At 34.3% G+C, this 21,449-nt stretch overlaps 1 protein-coding gene across 31 annotated transcripts in view; it reads left to right on the top strand.

Moving 5' to 3' along the window:
* MUC19 (mucin 19, oligomeric) overlaps window positions 1-21,449 on the top strand; it is a 301,846-nt gene that overhangs the window by 18,333 nt on the left and 262,064 nt on the right. For 29 of the 31 annotated variants that reach the window (XM_032347777.1, XM_032347779.1, XM_032347783.1 and 26 more), the window contains exons 2-22: window positions 914-1,096; window positions 1,235-1,402; window positions 1,491-1,673; window positions 1,994-2,079; window positions 2,233-2,299; window positions 2,391-2,513; window positions 3,586-3,702; window positions 5,806-5,856; window positions 7,153-7,212; window positions 7,895-8,123; window positions 9,051-9,165; window positions 9,620-9,680; window positions 9,902-9,999; window positions 11,519-11,729; window positions 12,453-12,575; window positions 12,971-13,094; window positions 14,779-14,914; window positions 15,944-16,036; window positions 16,865-16,955; window positions 17,130-17,267; window positions 18,238-18,387. In XM_032347777.1, the coding sequence (XP_032203668.1) occupies window positions 914-1,096; window positions 1,235-1,402; window positions 1,491-1,673; window positions 1,994-2,079; window positions 2,233-2,299; window positions 2,391-2,513; window positions 3,586-3,702; window positions 5,806-5,856; window positions 7,153-7,212; window positions 7,895-8,123; window positions 9,051-9,165; window positions 9,620-9,680; window positions 9,902-9,999; window positions 11,519-11,729; window positions 12,453-12,575; window positions 12,971-13,094; window positions 14,779-14,914; window positions 15,944-16,036; window positions 16,865-16,955; window positions 17,130-17,267; window positions 18,238-18,387 (2,607 nt within the window). The remainder of the gene's footprint in view (window positions 1-913; window positions 1,097-1,234; window positions 1,403-1,490; window positions 1,674-1,993; window positions 2,080-2,232; window positions 2,300-2,390; window positions 2,514-3,585; window positions 3,703-5,805; window positions 5,857-7,152; window positions 7,213-7,894; window positions 8,124-9,050; window positions 9,166-9,619; window positions 9,681-9,901; window positions 10,000-11,518; window positions 11,730-12,452; window positions 12,576-12,970; window positions 13,095-14,778; window positions 14,915-15,943; window positions 16,037-16,864; window positions 16,956-17,129; window positions 17,268-18,237; window positions 18,388-21,449) is intronic. The other 2 variants (XM_032347804.1, XM_032347806.1) reach the window with 2 other exon arrangements.

Below are 21,449 nucleotides of genomic sequence, written 5' to 3' on the forward strand. Positions count from 1 at the left end.
TTAAATTATGTTTGATTCTTAAAGAAGCTGTGTTATCTTCAACAGAAATCAGCAATGTAAACATTTTAGTGAAGAGGCAGTTAGATTTAATTGTGAAGGATTTTGGACCTGGAAGAAAGAGACCCAGTTTCTATCCCCAGTCTTTCCTGCTTACCTTCTGTGGACTTTGGGAAAGGCACCTAAACTCTCTTGTTCCCAGTTTTGTTATAAAGAACAGGAGAATTTGGGTCTCATGTTTCTGTACTTCCGTGGTGTTAATTTTTTAAGTCTCATTACTCATATTTCAACTAGTGTTCTTAAAGAAGAATGTTGGAAAAAACCCCCACAAATGTACAAAAGTATGGGTAAATAACATTCTATATTTAGAAATTAAAGTCAGTGAAGAGGTTAGGGTCAATAAAATATGTAAATCTTTGCATTTTTGTGTCAGAGCAATTTATCTTAACAGATGTGAATATTGGTGGAAAGAGGAAGAACAGAAAGGAGTTTGTTGGTAAATCCATTGGGCTTTGGCTGTCATATCAGTGGCTCAGGAATTCTGATCGAGACTCTGTAATGAAACAATACAAATAATTAATCATTTACACCCTTTGGGGTTTTTGTTTGTTTGTTTGTTTTGTTTTTTGCTTTTGAAAACAGTTGAATTTTACATTTGCCTTTTGATTTTGGATTTGGTGGTAGAAAGAGGGATGAATTTCAATTTGGTCTTGGTAATTCTGGTTCATGTGGAATGGGTATCAGTAGTCTCGAACAAAAAGACTTTGGTGAGAATGAAATAGAGAACATTGGAAAGTCAAGTTCCAGTGGTCTAATTATTGCTATTTAGATTTTGTGCATGAAGGATAGAGTCATAAGTTGTATTTAATTATTACCTGGTAACAATCTTTTGTCTTTTCTTTTTTAATTTTATCAGATAATACCAACCCAAAAAGTAGGGCTGGATTTAGTAGCAGTATCTCTGGAAATTTGGGATTTGGTTTGGGGGCATCTGATCAGAAGGGATTGGGCATTGGTAGAGCTGACCGGAGTGAAATAAGCAGCAGAGGATCTGCCGGAGGTGAATCAATCGGTTTTGGATTTGATGTCCATAGCCCAGGTATTCCAACTAAGACTCATTCCAGAAAATTTGAAATTAATTAAAGTAACTAATTGGTTAAAATAGATTTTAAAAATATTTAATAATAAACTTACTAATTAAGATTAATTTTTAATATTATTTTAATTTTTCTGTCAGTTGGAACTGGGTCTTTGGGTTGGGAACTTGGAAAGCAGAAGGGCAATGCTGCATTTGGTTTTGGAGCTTCTGGTTCAAGTTCATTTGGTGACAGTGACATTAATGGCAAAATAAAAATTGAAGGAAAGCGAATGAATAGTTCTGGAGGACCCATTCCCAATGATCTAGGTATTGATATCTCATTTCTTATGTATAAACATTTCTGAATCATGAAATGTTTTCAGTATGCCCTGTGACATCATTTTATGTTCTGCAGGTGATACCAGTTTGAGAAATCGGAATACATTTGCTGGTGACAGCTCTGGAAAATCAGAAATCAATGTAGGGGTTTCTGGTCAACAGGGCTTTGGAATCAATGAAATTGGAGGGACTAGAATGAGAGGCAGTGGATCTGCTGGGGCTGTATTCAAAGGCTTTGGATCTGATGCTGGTAGCTCAGGTATTCCACTCAGTGTTCCTAAGAAATCCTATTGAGTTTTGAATATTTAGTATTTTATTTGATAATATTTTGAATTTTCTGTTAGTGGGAAGGCCTAGGTCTTTTGATTTTGGACTTGAAGGAAAGATGTTTGGAACTGAATTTGATTTTGAAGATTCTAGTTCATATCACTGGGGTGACAGTGGTGATAATGGTATTAAATGTACTAGTGAATTTAGTTCCAGTGGTTTAGATCTTGATGTTTAATTTCTGTGCCTAAAAAGTATTTGAATCATAAAATTTATTGGAATATGTTCTGATGACAATTTTACATTCTGCAGGCAATACCAGTGCAAGAATTGGGGATAATTTTGTTGATGGGATATCAGAAAATTTGAGATATGGTTTTGAGAAATTTGGTCAAAAGGGGGTTGTGAGAAGGGGGGTGGGGTTATGGACATTGGGGAGGGCATGTACTTTGGTGAGTGCTGTGAAGTGTGTAAACCTGGCGATTCACAGACCTGTACCCCTGGGAATAAAAATATATGTTTATAAAAAATAAAAAATTAAAAAAAAAAAGGAATTTGAAAGCAGTGGATCTTATCAGAGTGATAAGAGCAGCAGGGAATCTGATGCCAGTGGCTCAGGTAGTCTAATTTTGGACTCTGCTTAGGTGAAATCTAAATTGATTTCAGGCTTTCATCTGTTGTCATGCTAACATTTTTATTTCTCTGTTAGTGGAAAAGTCCTCATCGTTTGATTTGAGACATGGAGAAAGGAAACGTGAAGCTAAATTTGATTTTGGAGATTCTGGTTCAAATCGATTTGATGACACTGGCCTTAGTAAAAATGTAATAAAAGGTACTAGAGAATCTACTTTTAGTGGTATGGATGTTGCTAGTTAATTTTTTGCTTAAATTTCTCAATTATAAAATATATCAAATGTTTCCTATTGACATACTTTTAATATTCTGGTAGAAGTACCAGTGGAAGAGGTGGTGGTGAGCATGCTGGTGGTAATTTTGAAAATTCAGGGGGTGCCTGGGTGATTCAGTTGGTTAAGTGTCTGTGTTTAGCTCAGGTCATGATCTCAGGGTCCTGGGATTGAGTCCCATGTCAGGCTCTCTGCTCAGTGGGGAGTCTGCCTCTCCTACCCTCTTCCACTCTCTCTCAAATAAATAAGTAAAATCTTTAAAAATTTTTCAAAATTCAGGATTTGGTACTTGGTTAAAGAAAGTTGGAGGTAGGGGATTGATGGAATGAGCAGCAGCATGTATATTGTCCGTGGATCCATTAATCTCAGGTCCAATGCCCATAACTCAGGCATTCTACTAACCTAAACTCTTGCTGAAATTGAAATGGGTTTAAATTTTTTTTTATCATTTTTAAAAATAACATTTAAATTTTCCATTAGAGGGAAGAAGTTTGTTTTCTAATTATGAAAATGAAGAAAGGAAGGGTGAAACTCAGTTTGGTTTTTGAGATTCTGGTTCAAATCCAGTAGCCATAGTGGTAAAGACTTTGATGGAAATAGAGTAGGTGGTCCTGGAGGCTCTAGCTCCAGTGTTCTAGGTATTGGTGGTTAATTTCTGTGCCTAGAAAAATTCTGAATCATAGTATGCATGAAAAATAATTCTCATGACGATCATTTTGTATTCAGCAGGTGACTCAAGTGTAAGAAATGGGTATGGATATTCTGGTTGGTATCTCTGAAGATTCAGGATCTAATATGGGGTCATCTGATCAGCAGGGATTTTAAATCAATCGAATTGGTGGGAATGGAAAGAGGCAATGGATTTGTGGGGACTAGATACTTTAGTCTTGGATCTGACGTCAGCAGCTCAGGCAGCTTAACCTGGACTCTATTCCCAAGAAATCCAATTTAATTTCTTCCTTCTTTATTTCTTTTAATCACATCTTGATTTTCCATTAGGAGAAAACACTTGGTCTTCTGGTTCTGGAAGTGGTGAAGGAAGGAAGGGTACAGCTGGACTTGGTGGTGTTGCTTCTGGACCAAACGAATTTGGTGAAACTGGCCGTGGTGGTACAGGTATCTGTGATACTGGAAAGGATATTACTGAGTCTGGTTTTCACGGCTTGAGAATTGAGATTTATATCTGATGATTAGAAAGTCAGGATTCTGAAATACATTATAAAATAGCAATGAAAATCACAAACATTTGTAATGATACGAAAAGCAAGCCAAAATTGTTAAATGATAAACTGTATGTAGATGTGATTAGGGAAAAGTCATTTAATATTGCTTGGCATAGACTGTACAATGAATTTTGTGGCTGTGATTATACTGATGTGGAGTTATTTTTGTTGCCTTTATACGAAACTGATTTGGAGTTGCAGAAGCTGAAGAGGTGGTTAGAGTAGCCAATAATTTGTTGGGTTTGAGCTTTGTATTCTGGATCTGGTCTTGGTAGTTTAAAATTTTTTGCAGGTTTATTTCTGATAAGAGTAAATGAGCTCCATCCCTTTTGAAAATCTCATAAATTTTAATATTTCTACTTAATGGAAACATTAGATTGAATAGTCTAGGAATCTGTGGTATGCATTGTTAAATAATACTTATTATGACATGGGAACTATTTTGGTGCTGTTAGCAGTATTAGAAAGTCTTGGGAGCCACTAGACTGGATGACCACAGAACTGTGGGTAGTTGTTCACTTCTCGTGATATGGGTAATCTGAAAAATGTTCAGGATTCACATTTAGAACTCAACTTTAGGACTGATACATTTTTAAAAGGTAAAGTCTAATTAGCAGGAGATACATGGTAGTGTAGTAATGTTGGCTTCTGTCTGGATTGACTATTAGTGAATCTGTTCAAAAAAGGCTTGGTCACGTAGAAATAATAATTCTATTTTAGGTTGTTCTTAATCTTTGGACATCAGTTTTGAGGTCAACACTGCAATGGAAATGAGAAATTTGAAATCACTCATTATTCATGCCACCAATTTTGTTTAAACCCAGTTGGTACAAATGGTTTATTAGACACTGGATATTGAAGCCCCAGATCTGCTGTCATTAGCTCAGGTATTCAAATTTAGGATGTGTTCCTGAGAAATGTAGGCAGTAACTGCCTCTCATCTTTCTGTTTTGGAATGGTTACCAATTTGAAATTTTTCTGCTATTGGGATGGCAGCTTTTGACTGCTTTAATTTTTTGAATGAGACAGACATTTATTAATTAGTGTTCTTTCTGTTAGTATATCTAATGGCAGTGAACCTAGTGGCTTTGAAATTGCAAGTTCTTGATCTGTTGAGATTATTATCTCTTGATCTTAGACTTATTCAGAGGAACATTTCAGCTCAACTAGATGAGTGGTTTTCATATTTCCAGTTTTTGTGACTGCAGACTCCTTAGTTCCATTGACATCTAGAAATGGCACCTAGATATCCCAAATGTAAAGCAATTCAAAGTGGGAGTAAGTGTGGTGGAAACTGAAATAGGAGATGCTGGGTCCTGTTAATGCAAACCTTTCTCTTTCTCTTTTCCTGAATACATTTTAAGGCAGTTGATCTGGAATCAATTAATTTGATGTCAGTTCATTTGGTATGAGGCATTTAATTTTATTTCTTCCATAGGTTGTTGAGTTGATAATATATATTTTTCTTACGCAGCTTTACATTGTTCTAAGTCTGCTAGCATTAGCATTGTTGAACTTGGATCTATGGTTTATCCATCAGATTTTAAAAACTTTTCTTTTTTTATTTTATTTTATTAAAATTTTTTAAAATTTATTTTCAGCATAACAGTATTCATTGTTTTTGCACCACACCCAGTGCTCCATGCAATCCGTGCCCTCTCTAATACCCACCACCTGGTTCCCCCAACCTCCCACCCTCCCCCCGCCCCTTCAAAACCCTCAGATTGTTTCAGAGTCCATAGTCTTTCATGGTTCACCTCCCCTTCCAATTTCCCCGAACTCCCTTCTCCTCTCTAACTCCCCTTGTCCTCCATGCTATTTGTTATGCTCCACAAATAAATGAAACCATATGATAATTGACTCTCTCTGCTTGACTTACTTCACTCAGCATAATCTCTTCCACTCCCTTCCATGTTGCTACAGAAGTTGGGTATTCATCCTTTCTGATGAAATGTATACATTTATGAAACAGCTTAACTATTTTGTATTAAAATAGGTGTTACAAGCTCCTCTGAGAGCAGTACCTCTGGACCATTCAGTACTCCAGGTAATTTGCTTTGTGGCTTTCAGTATTTAAAATCTCTCTCTCTATATGATGCATATGTGTGTATCTGTGTGTACATATATCTCTATGTATAATTTTGAAGTTTAAATGTTTTGTGGATTATTGATTTACTAGCATGTGATATTGTTGTGTCTTCTCCATGTTGAACTGAGCTTCTAAATGCTTCTCTTTGAGTAATATGATTTGGATAACCAACTGTATATTTTAAACAACTCCATTAATACAATATATTAGATTATACTTTAAGGGAATCTAAATAAAGCATAATGCAACTTCTTCTTTATCATTTTAGATACATTATTTTAAAATGATTTTGTAAATAAACTAAGAATTCAATCTACTTCCACTTGACCTGGGAAAAGACAGCCTTTAGCAAAGACAAGTCCCAAAATATAAAATAAATGGCATTTTAAAAAAAATTTTAAAATTCCATTAAAATATTGATTTTTGTTGTTGCTGCTATTTTATTCTGCTTGATATTAGGCCTTGCTCTAAGATTTCATGTAAGTTTACTTAGTCACATAAAATGCTCAATGCTTTGTAAATAAACAATCACAGAAAAGTATTAAGTGATATGAATTTTCCTCTTTGACCAGGAGAATTGAGTTCTCTTTAATATAGATAATTGACTTATTAGCATCATATTGTAGACTGATTTAATAAAAATCTACCTTGGACCTGTTTAGCTAATGGCTCCCAATAAAAGTATGCTAACAAAGTTCTCCTTTTGAAGTTCAAAATATAGGTCTATGGGGGATGCCGCATATGTTAGTAATTGTACGTAACCCAAAATGAATAAGCTCACAATGATTTTTGAAAATACAATGACTAGTTGTTCAAGAAAAAATATGGATTTAAGAGATAATCATGTAAATGAACTTGGTAAATTACAGTTCTCACAAAATCAAATTATATATTCAGGATAAAGAAACCTATTGATGACCTTCAGAATCAGCTTCCAAGTTCCCATGTATAAGTTCAAATGTCCTATATATTTAAAATCAATATATGTCAGAAAAAGAAAAAAGAAAAAACATTAATATGTGTCTTGAAATTTAAAGGGTGCCTGGGTGGCTCAGTGGATTAAGCCCCAAACTTTGGCTCAGGTCATGATCTCGGGGTACTGGGATCAAGCCCTGCATCAGGCTCTCTGCTCAGCAAGGAGCCTGCATCCCCCCTCTCTCTCTGTGCCTGCCTCTCTGCTTACTTGTGATCTTTGTCTGTCAAATAAATAAATAAATAAATAAATCTAAGTAATCCATGCATTGTGTTAAATAGAAAAAGGATCCAATATTCCAGAAGCCATTCCGAAGTACTCAGAAGTGAGCCCAGTTATTGGTAAGTAAAAATGACTGGGATTTCTATATATATATATATTTTATGTCCAAGCCAGCCAGTATCTAATGGAATTATAAATTAGCCAAAATTTGGAACTAGTTTTAAACATTTTCCCATCATCTATCTGTTTGATCATTGCATTTCTGAATGACACCAGATTTGTACTATTTTTCCTCAAAGGTACACATACACATGCCTGCACACACATATACACATGACACAGACACAGGTATACACATATGTGTACATGTGCAGATGCACGTACATAGAGAAATAATATTCTTTATACTTATTTGCTATAAATGGTAATCCTCTTGTGCAACATTAGAAAGACTATCTCTACAAGAAGAAAAACAAGTAGGCAAACAGATCACAACTCCCTCTGTATATACCTTTGCCAGTAGAGTCAATTTCCCTTTTCCATTGGAAACAAGGTGTTTTTATTCATGTTTTATTTGAGCCAGAATAGGCACCATTATGTATTCCCAAGGATTCAAGTACTACTGTTAGTGTATTTTTGCTATATGTGAGAAAGAAAAATACTGATTTAATGTGGTGGCTGTGAGAACAAAACCTTTCTGTGATGTTTTCTCTTGGTACATAAACACTTAAAAAATCAGAACTAGAAGCTACATTAATAGTTCCAAATAATTATGAATATTCTACTCTGAATATTTTGCAGGTGAAGCTACTACTTGGGGCAAAGGAATATATAAAGCTTTCAATGGCCGCATCTTTTCCTTTGAGTCTTCCTGCTCATACACTTTCTGCCATCACTGCGTTGAATCTGGAGGAGATTTCAATATTGAGATCAAACGAAAGAGTAATGGTGACTTTGAAAAAATAGCAGTTGAAATTGATAATAATGAGGTCTCTGTTTCTGGTGATCGCATTCTAGTTAATGAAGAAAGGTAAATGCCACAGTGTTATGGATAAATGTTATAGAAGCACTTGGAGTAACCAGAGCAAAAAGAAAAAAGGTCGAATAGTGAAAAGATGGTACTCTTTTCCTATTTTGGTTCTCATATTGGATTTTATAATAATTTCTTGGACAGGAGTCTGATAGATTTTGTTTAATGTAGGATTGTAAAATACTATATTTATTCCTATAACAAGGTGGAGATAGGAAGAGTAGCTCTGTTGTTTGACTATTTTGAGTATCTAGATTTGGGGCAATGTGCATATTCAACCAATCTGCTAATAGAATATCTTAGTTTTCATTCGTATGTCTATCATTAAATATAAATATGGGATTTTCATTAGACTGAAACTTAGGCCATTGCTTTTAGAAGTAGCAATTCATATTTGGAAGAGATGCCATATTTGAATATTTTCCAGGATAAAAAGTTGAGGCATGATATTCTACTTGTGAACATTTCAAATTATTTGATCATTTATTCCTTATACAGAATGGATTTCTTCTTTTTTATTTCTCCAAAGCCCCAAGGATTTACTCATTGTTCTTTAAAAGTCTTTCAAATATTGGAAAAACAAAACCATTGTGTTTTAATATATTTTTTAAAGATTTTATTCATCTATCAGAGAGAGAGAGAGAGAGAAACAATGAGAGAGGGAAGGAACACAAGCAGGGGGAGTGGGAGAGAGAGAAGCAGACTTTCCACAGATCAGGGAGCCCGATGCGGGGCTCAATCCCAGAACCGTGGGATCACAACCCGAGCTGAAGGCAGACATTTAACAACTGAGCCACCCAGGTGCCCTAAGCTTTAATATTTATTAGCCAGTATTATATTTATGACACTAGATATAGAACATGAATTATTTAAAAAGTTATAATACTATTTTTACCATTATATGTACTTGTATTTTATACTTTTCAGAGTGCAGATACCATATGACAATAAACTGATACATATTAAAAAATATGGAGAACATTTTGTCCTGAAAAGCCGTAGAGGAATCCTGTCTTTGATGTGGGGCAAAAATAAACTCTCAGTAAGTCTGGGTCTGATTTTCTTACATTCCTGTGCTTTTTCTTCTTTGTTTTCAGTTATAAAACGTTACATTGTAAGGAAAATAAGAGTTAAGGTTTATTGAAAAATCTCCACATTATGCATTGTACTAAGCATTATCTTATTTACAATTTAAAATACCTTGAAATACATACTATTATTAATCTTGTTTTATAGGTGATGGAACTCAGGAAATTCAGGCTAATACAATCTAAATAATCCATCCAAGGACACACAGTTAGTAAGAGGTAGAGTCAGGATCTTTCCAACTTCTAGATCCAGGTCCTCTAAAAGAGGCTTGCTAGTACATGCCTATGTACCCAGCTTAAGTAGAATTGAATATGAAGAGACACCATCATTTGGTTTGGGCAAACTTTGTCTTGAGGTATTTTTAATATTTTATAAACATGTACATGTTATTATTATTTTTTTTAAAGCTTACTCTTCACAAGCAATATCCAACTTGTGGTCTTTGTGGTAACTTCAACAGCACTCCAGGTGAGATTTCAGTGCATTATGTCTAAGAAAATTGCTTCCTGAAAGAAGATTATAAAATGATTGCTCATATTTTAATAAACCTAACAATAATTTGCATTTGTCTAAAGAATAAGAAATTGTTAAAGTAAAAAATTATGTAGTCAATTTAGTTATATTTAGCTTAAAAATAACATATATTTGCATAGTGAATATCTTGTACTAAGCACTGTTTTCTTTTTAAGGAGACAACATCAATGAGCACATTGCCAATAGTAAAATTCCTGGAGATTGTCCCAAAGCTTTTAGTAAAAGCTATGAGATTTGTGAAGATGGTGTAGAGGTGAGAGATTTATATTTCACCCAGTAGCAAATTTCAGCACTGTTCTCCTTGGTTTGTTTGTTTGTTTCCTTATGTTACAGTACCTCATTATTTTTTTTTGAGATTTTATTTATTTATTTGACAGAGATCACAAGGAGGCAGAGAGAGAGAGGGAGGTAGGCAGGCTCCCTACTGAGCAGAGAGCCCGATGTGGGGCTTGATCTTAGGACCCTGAGATCATGACTCTAGCTGAAAGCAGACGGTTAATGACTGAGCCACCCAGGCACCCCCACATCATTTGTTTTCAATGTAGTGTTCCGTGATTCATTGTTTGCGTGTAATACCCAGAGAACACTCATGAAGGAAATTGAAGACACAAAAGATGGAAAAACTTTCTATGCTCATGGATCAGAAGAATAAACATTGTCAAAATGTCTGTGCTTCCCAGAGCAATCTATACTTTCAGTGCCATCCCAATCAAAATTCCCCCGGCATTTTTCAAAGCGCTGGAACAAACAATCCTAAAATTTGTATAGAACCAGAAGTTGTATAGCATATGAGATAGTTGTATAGCATATGAGAACTTACTCCTGGTTGCTCAAAAATATTAACTCAGTGACTATATAAATTTATGTTAAAGCTAATGCATATTTAGTAAGGACCTACTATGTGCAAGACACTATGTTAAACCAAGAGGATATAAGATTCTATTTTTGTCCTAAAGGAACCTGTAATCTAGTGATAAACATACACAAAAAATAATAGACAAAAAAGCAATCTTTGAAGATTTTATTTCACTTAATCTTATACCTTACTTAGAAAATGTTATCAGCTATCTTAGGAGTTAATTGGTCCAAATTGTTCAGAGAGTTAATTGTTCAGAGATTGTTCATTTGCTTGACAGTGGTTTTATATTTCTCTGCACAAACATATGTACAGTTATGTGGTAGTTAAAATATGTTGAAATTTGAAATTTGTATTTTCCATAATGTGTGTATTTACCTCCTTACTTCCTTACCAACATGAAACAAATACATTGTTTCCAGAGCTAACTCCCATGGCCCCCACCAACCCCCACACAGAAAGCCCACAGTAACTCTATTTCACTGCCTGTTTGCTCACCAAATATGATAAGACTCATAGACCAAGCACCAGTTTCCCTTCTGTCTTTTATGGTATCAGTCATTTATCATCCCACTCTCTGGCACTGACAATAGCTCTTTTTTTCTTACCCCTTTTATTTTCTCAAGTTGTAAATTTCATGTCACATTTGGAGAAATTTTGGATGAGTATAGGTACAACCATTTCTGAAGTTGTTATATAGCAATCCAAAATGCCAGAGGTGAAGGATTCTTTTAGGAGTCACTGTGCTAACTCTATTTCAAAACTCTCCATTTTGAACAGCATTCAGCAACTTTCCCTGCCAAGCTACAGATTATCATGCAAAACCAAATACTTCTGAATTTTATCTCTTCCTAAATGTTTATTGATTGTCATTTTTTTCTTATGTTTTAATAAAACTTCACACTTTATTTTGTAGTACTGTGACAAAATTATTGGAACTTACTTTGAGAAATGTAGAAAGGTCGCCGCTTTTTCTGAGGACTACAGAATGATTTGCGTTAATGACTACTGCCAAAATCCAGGCAAAAATTCTACATGTGACACTTACTCAGAGTTGTCCCGCCTCTGTGCCTCAGATGGTCCCGGCATCTATGAATCCTGGAGAGATGATTCTGATGTGACTTGTGGTAGGTTTTAAATTTTATTGCAGATTCCAAGCCAGAAAGTTTCTATAGCACTTTAAAGTTGAGCTATATTTCAAAGTAATGTTCTTAAATGATTGTAAGCCCTAAAAGGGATCTTAGATATGATGGAGTCTCATCTCTCCCAGGTACTTACAAGGAAACGGGACTGTTTTGGTGAAGTGACTTGCCATAAATGACAGTCCCTTGTAATAAGATCTCAATTAGGAACTTTCTAGTCTATAATTTGTAAAAGTAACTGGGAAAAATGAGAAATTCTGCAAAAACTGAAAAAAAGTAACTGGAAAAGTTATCAAAAGTATGTTGATAGTACTGTGATTTTCTTTCAAAAAATTAGTAAAACATAGATGTGAATTTCACACAAATATAAAAGTACTTTCAACTCATGCTTAGCTCAATCCTTTTAAGTTAAAAAACAAGTAGATCAATTTCAAAGTAAGATGGGATGTTATTACATATATAATATACATTTCTTCCTAATTTCCATCTTCATTTTTTATTTTTTCTACACATTAAATATTGTAGCACAAAATAATGCATGAGAAATTGGCACAATTTAACTGTACTGAATAATTTTAAAGACTGACTCATGTCTAGAAAATTAGACTCAAAGAATCCCATTTGAAAGATCCCCATTAGAAATATTATGTATTTATCACATTAAATTCCCTCTCATTCCCATGTATACATATTTCTATATTTCTCCAGGAAAACCTAGATGCCCAGAAAAACATATCTACAAAGAATGTGGTCCCTCAAATCCTGCAACTTGTTCTAATGTGGCTCCTTTTCAAGATAGTGAATGTGTGAATGGCTGCTTCTGCCCAGAAGGTAACATACCCTGTGAGACTGTTTATACTAAAACGACTGAAAAAGTGACTCAAGAATGGTGGGTCTTATTTCTAACCAGATATTTAATGAAATCACCTATTCATAATCCATCTAGCAAACTGCAGAAGAGAAGTAGAGGGACTTACAAAGTTAATCTGTATGTCTGTTTCTATAGGGTCACGGTACTCCACAAATGATCCCCTAGTCCTCTATTGGGCTCCTTAGGAATGTTCCATGGCTCCAAAAATTTCAAACTACGGTTAATTGCTAAATGGAACTTATCATTTTAAGTGCATGTTTACACTTGAAAGAACTAGCTCAAGAGTGATTTCACAGTTCACTGCTTGAGAATTTGCTGATGTTTATATAATTCTTGTACAATGTATTTTTCCTAGGTTATCTATTGGATGATATTGGAGAAAAAGGGGGATGTGTATTAAAGACTGAATGTCCCTGTAGCTTACATGGAAAGATCTATAAGTCAGGGGAAGTCCGAAGAGGTCCTTGTGGTTCTCAGTGGTATGTGCATGCTTTTTGTCCACATTTTGTTAATAGTGAAATAATACTAATATTTTAATCTAATTTGAAATAATTCTAGGTCCACCCTTAAAATAAACTTTTTGGAAATAAATACGGTATTTTCCATGTTGATAGTTTGTTTTTCATTTTTAAGGGAAAGTTTAGTGTGGTTTTTAAATAAAATATAATAATGAATCTTGGGACACTGAAAAAAATAAAATAAAATGGAAAAATAAGATTAAAAAATGTGTGAGCTTTCATTGTATCTTTAAAAAGTAATGTTTTTCACTAACTGAAATAGTGTTTCAAAGAATAAACCAATTGGCGGTTGCAAATATAGAGCAAAGAATCAAAAAGTATGGTTACAACAATGAAACAATAATTATGCTAATTACCAAAAATATTTAGTAAAATGTATAATCAGAAACAGCCCACTACTTTTCAGATAATTTTTATATGTGACTATACCTGTGAAAATATATTTGATCTTTATTTATATCTTTGTATATATTTGTAATATATATTCATGTTTATATATATGATGTTTATAGATATATTTAATAATAGTGTATTTCAATGTGCCAAAAATTAGTGTATATTATTTGAATTCAGGAACAATATGCTGATCAGAGAGAGTTCCCCATTCTTCATTATGACATTTCTCTGAAACTCTAAATTTCTGCGGAACTCCAAAGGACTTTTCTAAAAATGTACTATGCCTTTGTAGGGAAATAATTTGACTCAATGAAAGCTAATCTATTATTTATACTGTAATATGTTCCTTATAAATGAGAAATGTTCCTGTTAGTGTGGCAATAATATATTAGTAATAATTATGATAACAATAGCTATGATTTATTGAATATCTAGGACAGTGAAATCCTAGAGAAATATCATATTAGCTACAAATATGACCCACATTTATAATTTAACATTTTTTATTTGATGTGTTTTTAAAAAGCAAAAAGGTAGTGGTGGAATCTAATTATAATTATGTATTTTATACATCCAAAGTGCAGAATTAGCATCTAGAAATGAAATTAGTATAAAAAGTTAATGAGAGATTTTATAATCTGTTTCTCAAATTAATGAGAGATTTTTACAATCTGTTTCTCAAATTAAGTCTTAAAAGTCTATATTCTATATTTATAGCAGAGCTCAATCTAGAACTGTCACATTTCAAGTAATCAATAGCTATATGTTTCTATACTGTATTGAACAGTGAGGGTCTACAGTGTGGCATGTAGCAGGTGTTTTAGTACTAATAGTGGAATGTATTCCATTTAAACAAACCTCTGAAATCCAGTTTAGAAGTTTTTATATATTTAATGCAGGCAGAAGCTATTATTTTAGTCCATGGAATTCAAGTCCTTTAAAATGCCAGAATGCCACCATCAATGTGGCACTTGATCAGAGTTGAGATGTTGATTGGAGAATGAGTCTGGTCTAATAGGGGCTCCTGGCTGGCTCAGTCAATAGACATGTGACTCTTAATCTTGGGGCTGTGAGTTTGAGCCCCATTTTGGGTGTAAAGATTACTTTAAAAAATTTCTTTTAAAAGATGGTCTAATAAACCTTAAGTAAATATCTTAATTTAAATTTTGATTTTTAACATTGGGGTATTTATTTTCCTCATGGAGAAAACACAATTGATGACCTTAACATAACTATTGCATTTTAACAGCACATGCCAGAATGCTAAGTGGTCTTGTACGGAAGCATTATGTCCTGGAAGATGTAAGGTGGAAGGAAATTCAGTCACCACCTTTGATGGCATTAAATACTACCATCCTGGAAACTGTCACTTCTTGGCCATCCATGTATGTAATAGCCTGGAATCCTTGAGAAAATTGATGCACACACACTGAGCCATTCAACCAATTTAAAACAGTCTTCACTTTAAGTTACTGTTTAAAAGAATAAATAGCAAGCAGCCCCTCAGTGATTGGTTACATATTTCAATGTCTGTTTTCTGTCACATACTGACATTGACAATTGGTACTCCCTGTACTCCTTAGAAGTTCCTTGTGAAACAAACAAAAAACCCCCAACATTTCCTTCATCATTAGTAACTTTATAAACATACTGGAAAAATAGTTCCTTTTTCTACTTTTCTTTGCTTGTGTTTACTAATGCTTCAGTTGTGATGATCTTTTTTGTTCCATGAAACACATTCCTTTTTCATCATTATCCCTTTACATTTACTTATAGTTTTTTTAAAAGATTTTATTTATTTATTTGACAGACAGAGATCACAAGTATGCAGAGAGGCAGGCACAGAGAGAGGAAGGGAAGCAGACTCCCTGCTAAGCAGAGAGCCCGATAACAGGGCTCGATCCCAGGACCCCGGGATCATGACCTGAGCTGAAGACAGAGGCTTTAACCCACTGAGCCACTCTGGTTCCCCTAGTTATAGTTTTTATAATACAATATCACCAGTATGATAGAGGCTATCCTTACTTTTAAATTCTTTTCAGGACTAAAACTTTAAGTAACCTGTATTTCAATAAAGGGGGTTCCATCTTGTCACTTTGTCTTCAGCTAGCACATTCCCTTGGAGGAGAAGACAAAAAGTAAAGATAAAAGAAAAAAAAATGATGACAATGAAAATCCACTAATCACAATATATTAATATAGTTTATGCAAGATACTTGGACCTTCCTCTGTAAAGCTTTTGGACAATTCTAGACTTATCATGGACTGAACCAAGTTTTATTTTAAGAGCAGACTGATTATATGTAGGAATTGTGCATGTTTTAAAAAAAAGTGCCCTTAAATGAATCACACAGTAATAGTGTACCATCAAGAACATTTTGATAAATGTATCAATGAATTGCATTTTTTAACAGCATAAAGACTGGTCTGTTAGTGTTGAACTTCGTCCTTGTCCAAGTGGCCAGTCAGGAACGTGCTTAAATAGTGTTACACTCCTCTTAAATTCGGTAAGTAGTCAGCTTCCTAAAGTTTATCCAGAACAAAATTGAATAATTACTTCACAAATTCAGAAATTTTGTGGCTGAAGAGAGGCTTTACTGTGTGAATTGAAATCACAGAAAGAGTATGGGGAGGGTGGCTGGGTGATGGACATTGGGGAGGGTATGCGCTATGGTGAGTGCTGTGAGGTATGTGTAAGCCTCATGATTCACAGACCTGTACCCCTGGGGCAAATAATACATTATATGTTAATAAAAATAATTAATTAAAAAAAAGAAATCACAAGAAGATTGTACAGAAAATTAGTAAAGTCGCTGGAAGAGCTGAGTAGTTCTAAGGCTCCTTAAGTGTATAAAAATTATCATATACACACAACTGATGTGCTAATTATAGATAAACCTATGTGCTTATTAAATTATTAAACTCTGTTTAAGAAGAGTTTAAGAAGGCAATTATATTTGTTTAGAATTTTATGTATTTGGAATGGACACTGTAAATGGAAATAGAACTACAGGGGGAGGGGGGACACCAAGACTGGCCTTTGGCACTTAGAAGCCTTTTGACCTTTGGAAATGTGAGTCACCTTCTTGGGTCTCAGTTTCTTCATCTACAGATTGGGGATGAAGATTCCTTTAGAGTCCTCCTCAAAGAATTGGTATAAGAAACAATGAAGCAACATATGAGGAGTGCTTCAAAAAATATTCTGTATTTTAGATATTTAAAACTAGTCCAATCAAATAAACATTTTTATGGCACAAAAACTTAGGTTTGTATATTGTATTAAAATGAAGTAAAATTATAAATTAACATGAACTAACAATTGTTTTAAATATTAGCCTATTTCAGGTAACAAGTATGTATTCAGTAGGAATGGAACAATCACAAACAATGGGATTGAATATACAAATCAAAGTTATGATGATTCAGGTAAATTCAATAATACCATTTTAAAATAAGTGTAAGATGTATTCATTTGTTCAGTTTTTAGGGATATTAAATGTTTGGTTTTTAACATATATTAAAGCATAAAACCATTTTAATAAGTCAGAAACTGTTCAATGTTTCAATTATTACTATTAATGTAAATAATTATTTTAATAGGTGAAGTATATGTCTTCAAAGCATCTTCCTCATACCTTCAAGTAGAAACAAACTTCGGTGTAAAAATGCAAATACAAATTGCTCCTGCGATGCAGTTGTATGTTTCAGTGCCACCTAACAGTTTCACAGATACTGTAGGTAAGTCCTCTGGATATGTTTTTATTTCCAAGGCTCTACTGTGACCATTATTTCTTTTCATTTGGAATTGTCTCTCCATTAATGACATTAGATCATAATGAATTTTTACTTAATCTTCCCTTCACTATTTCAGTAAAACAGTTTCAACTGATAATAAAGACAGCTTTATTTATTACAAAATCTGTTCCCAAATGATTTTCTGCAAATTTAAACATTTTAAGGTTCTTAAATTAAGGTTTCCTAAAGTGAGGTTTGACAATATCTGTTATACATAACTTTGCTAAGATAGGTTATGAAAGCTTTTACCTATAGAAGAAAAAGATGAAAATATTATACATATACATCTTTTGAATATCAAGTTTCCAATGCATGCTACGTTACAATTTGTTTTTGCTGATAGATGACACGATCATCTCTTTCATGGAGGTTTTCTGTCACAGAAATCAGCTTTTACATACTGTCATGGATGGCAAACAAAACAAGCAAAACAATGGGAAAGCTCATATTTAACTAATTTCAAACCATCTGAGCTTTTGCACATGTCTTTACTCGAGAAGGTGAACTTATACATAGGTAAAAATGTAATTCATGGGTTAGAAGACTCTAGATAAGAAAGCATGTAGCCCTTCTCATGATTCAAGTCTGCACACTAATATTGACCAATGTGCAGTCATGAATGCCCTGCTTGTAAGCATGCTTCCCACCACCTTGTTAAAGGAGGTTATATTACAGCAACACGCAGGAAAAACACCATATTTGTGGCAAATGGTGTTTCAGTGCTCCTGGAATTTGAATAAAATGTCTGGAGTGTCATGAAATTTTACTTATATGCATAAGACTTACAAGGATACACTCTCTGGTAGCTTCTGCATGTTTTGATTTGAGTGCAGAACTGAATATGATGTGAGAATATGAATCTAAAAGCTGAGGAGGTGAGGAAATGTTAAAATTTGTTCTGTGCCCTCTACAGGACTCTGTGGTTCCTTCAACAACAGAGTAGAGGATGATTTAATGTCAAGTCAGAATATATTGGAGAAGACACCTCAGGCATTTGCTGATTCTTGGGAAATGATGCCCTGTCCTAAAGGAAAACCCACTTCCTGCATCAGTATAGAAAAAGGTATTGGTAATTGAACATCAAACTCTGTAATTAAATACTTGGTGCTAGGAATTGTGTACTTTCTCTGATATAATATGGGACTGTCAGATGATCCTGGTTTTTGCTAGTGTTTGTTGTATTCTCCCAGTTTTGCCAGGAACAGCAGAGAAGCAGTCTGGCTGGCTGAGGTGCAACTAGAAAACCCATCTTTCACTGGGAAAGGGGGATCAGCACAGTTGTCTTTTTCTATACCCATTCTTTTCCTCCTCCGTTTTCTCAGTCGAAGAGTAGGGTCAGAGGAAGTTTTACAGATCTTTAATGGAGGCATGGAAGTGATGATTGGTTGAAATCGTGAGACTCAGCCAAACTGCCAAGCTACTTAACAAGAAAGCTGTCACTCGATGTAGGTCTCCTAACTCTGCTATCATGTGTGTTAATTATACCAAACCCCAAGTATGGATCTTATGAAGAAACCTTTACATTTGTATGAATCAGCTCATGTTTTAGCTTACAAAAGACTTCCACAATATTAGTTCAGTTTTTTCCCACAAACACTCATGAAGAGTATGGATGAGGTTAGCATCTCCACTAATGTAGATGTTGATAGTGGAGTCCTGATGGAGTGTGCTTAGTAAGGGTTAAAGATGAAATTGTAATGCAAGTATTTTTTTAAATTTATTTAATTAATATATTTTTATGGAAGTATCGTTGACATGTAACATGTTCAACATAGTGATTCCGCAAGTCTATACACTAAGTCATACTCACTACAAGGGTAGCTACCATCTGTCACCATACAATGCTTTTACAGTACTGGGATTATATTGCCTATGCTAGACCTTTTATCATCATGACTTATTCATACCATAACTTGAAACCTGTGTCTGCCACTCCTCACCACCCATTTTGCCCATCTTACCTCATCCCTTTCACCTCTGGCAACCACCAGTTTGTTCTCTGTATTTATGGGTCCGTTGCTGATAATCTACATATTTTGAATCGAAGTCTTGTTCTGATTTCTTCCTTAGTATTGTTGATTTTAATAAAAACTTTATCTTATCTTACTTCTTTTGTAAACAATGGGATGTATTGGAAAGTAAGTTAAAGTATGTTTATATGTTAATTAGTTATTTTTATTTTTTTTGTTAAGATTTATTTGTTTGAGAGAGAGAGAGAGAGAGGAGAGGGAGGGAAGAGAAATCCAACCAGACTGCACACTCTCATGGGGCTTGATCCCATGACCCTGAGATCACAACCTGAGCTAAACCAAGAATCAAAACCAAGAATCAGACGCTTAGTGCACTGTGCCACCCAAGCATCCCTAATTACTTTTTTTCTAAATTAATCTGCATATTTGAAAAAAGTCTGATCAGCTTTTAACATTTAAAAATTACAAAGCAATTCCTTTTTAAAGTTTCATTTAACTTGTTTTGATTTATAGAATGAGTTGACAGAAGCCTTAGTATCAACACGGTAATACATATTTCTGGGTTTAGTTGTCATGTTATTTTGTTTTGCAGGTGTTGCAATGAAAATAATTAGAATGAGAATAGGTGAAAACACATGTACATCTCATAAGAAACCAAGCCAATTTATGTTAAGGAGACTATATCAACACTTTTGAGAGCTATATAAATTAACAGTTTCAATTTTCAATGTTTTGTATTTAATAAAATAAAATACAGAAAACTAAGCTATGCCTTAAAAAGCTGTCAGTAGTGTTTACATAAAAAATGGTGATACCTAGTTACAAGTTTGTCAAAATTTTAGAAATAATTGGCCTCAATGTCCCTTTAATAGATTTAGTCAGCTTCCTTTTGCTTCCTGTTGACAGTTACTTTAGAAGCCAATCAATTGATAGTTAAAACAAATTAGCAGTCCTTTTTCTAGTCACTGGCATCATCTTTAAGTGTTTACAATTCACTGAGCAAAGAATTTTCTACTTGGGTTATTTTTGTGAATTTTATTTTCTGTTCATTTAACAAATTAATAAAGAAAAACTAGTTACTTGCAAACCAACTAAATATAAGTTCAGTCCTTAAAAAACAAAGTTAGTGTTTTTGAATGATTGATATGGGTGGCCCTAAAACTGACAAGACTATTGCAGCAACAGAGGCAAGGTGGTGCTGGTGTCACCATGATTTCATTTACCAACTTGCTACAATTCAGACTTAAAAATATATTTTAAATTAAAAGGTACCCATATAAATAATCTGGTTCCCTTAGTCCCATTTTTTGTAGAAATTGCCTTTCGCAAACAGGTTAACTGACTTGACACAGAAGTCTGCAGCTAATAAAGATTTTGCCTCTTATTCCAGTAATGGGATGAGTAAGTCATGAGGATGAAAGGAACAGCATGAGGAATATAGTCAGTGCATTAGAACAGCACAGTTTGGAGACAGATGGTGGTTATACTTGTGGGGAGCACAACAGAATGTGTAGAGTTGTCCAATCCCTGCGTTGTACACCTGAAAACAATGTAAACTGTGTGTCCACTATACTTCAATTGAAAAAAGAAAGAAAGATTAGGGTGCCTGGATGGTGCAGTTGGTTCAGCATCAGACTCTTGATTTCAGCTCAGGTCATGATCTCAGGGTCATGAGATTGAGCCCACCAGTGCAGAGTCTGCTGATCTCTCTCCCTCCCTCCACCTGGCTCTCTGTCTCTCTTAATAAATAAATAAATAAATAAATAAATAAATAAATAAATAAAATATTTTAAAAAATAATAAAAATTTAAAAGGAAAGATTTGGGGGGGGGCGCCTGGATGGCTCCATCATTAAGCGTCTGCCTTCGGCTCAGGTCTTGATCCCAGGGTTCTGGGATGGAGCCCCATCATCGAGCTCCCTGCTCAGTGGGAGGCCTGCTTCTCTCTCTCTCCCTTTCCCACTGCTTGTGTTCCCTCTCTCACTGTCTCTCTCTCTCAGTCAAATAAATAAATAAAATCTGTTAAAAAAAGATTTTGTCTGTTTAAGGTGTTTCTTTTATCATGCTATTTTTATATGTATTGATCATAAATTAGATATGCTAAGCAGCACTTTAAAAACAGTTATACTTATTCAATTAAAAATTTTGACTTTTTT

Source organism: Mustela erminea, chromosome 6, assembly GCF_009829155.1.
Source record: "Mustela erminea isolate mMusErm1 chromosome 6, mMusErm1.Pri, whole genome shotgun sequence".
Classification (NCBI taxonomy): Eukaryota; Metazoa; Chordata; class Mammalia; order Carnivora; family Mustelidae; genus Mustela; species Mustela erminea.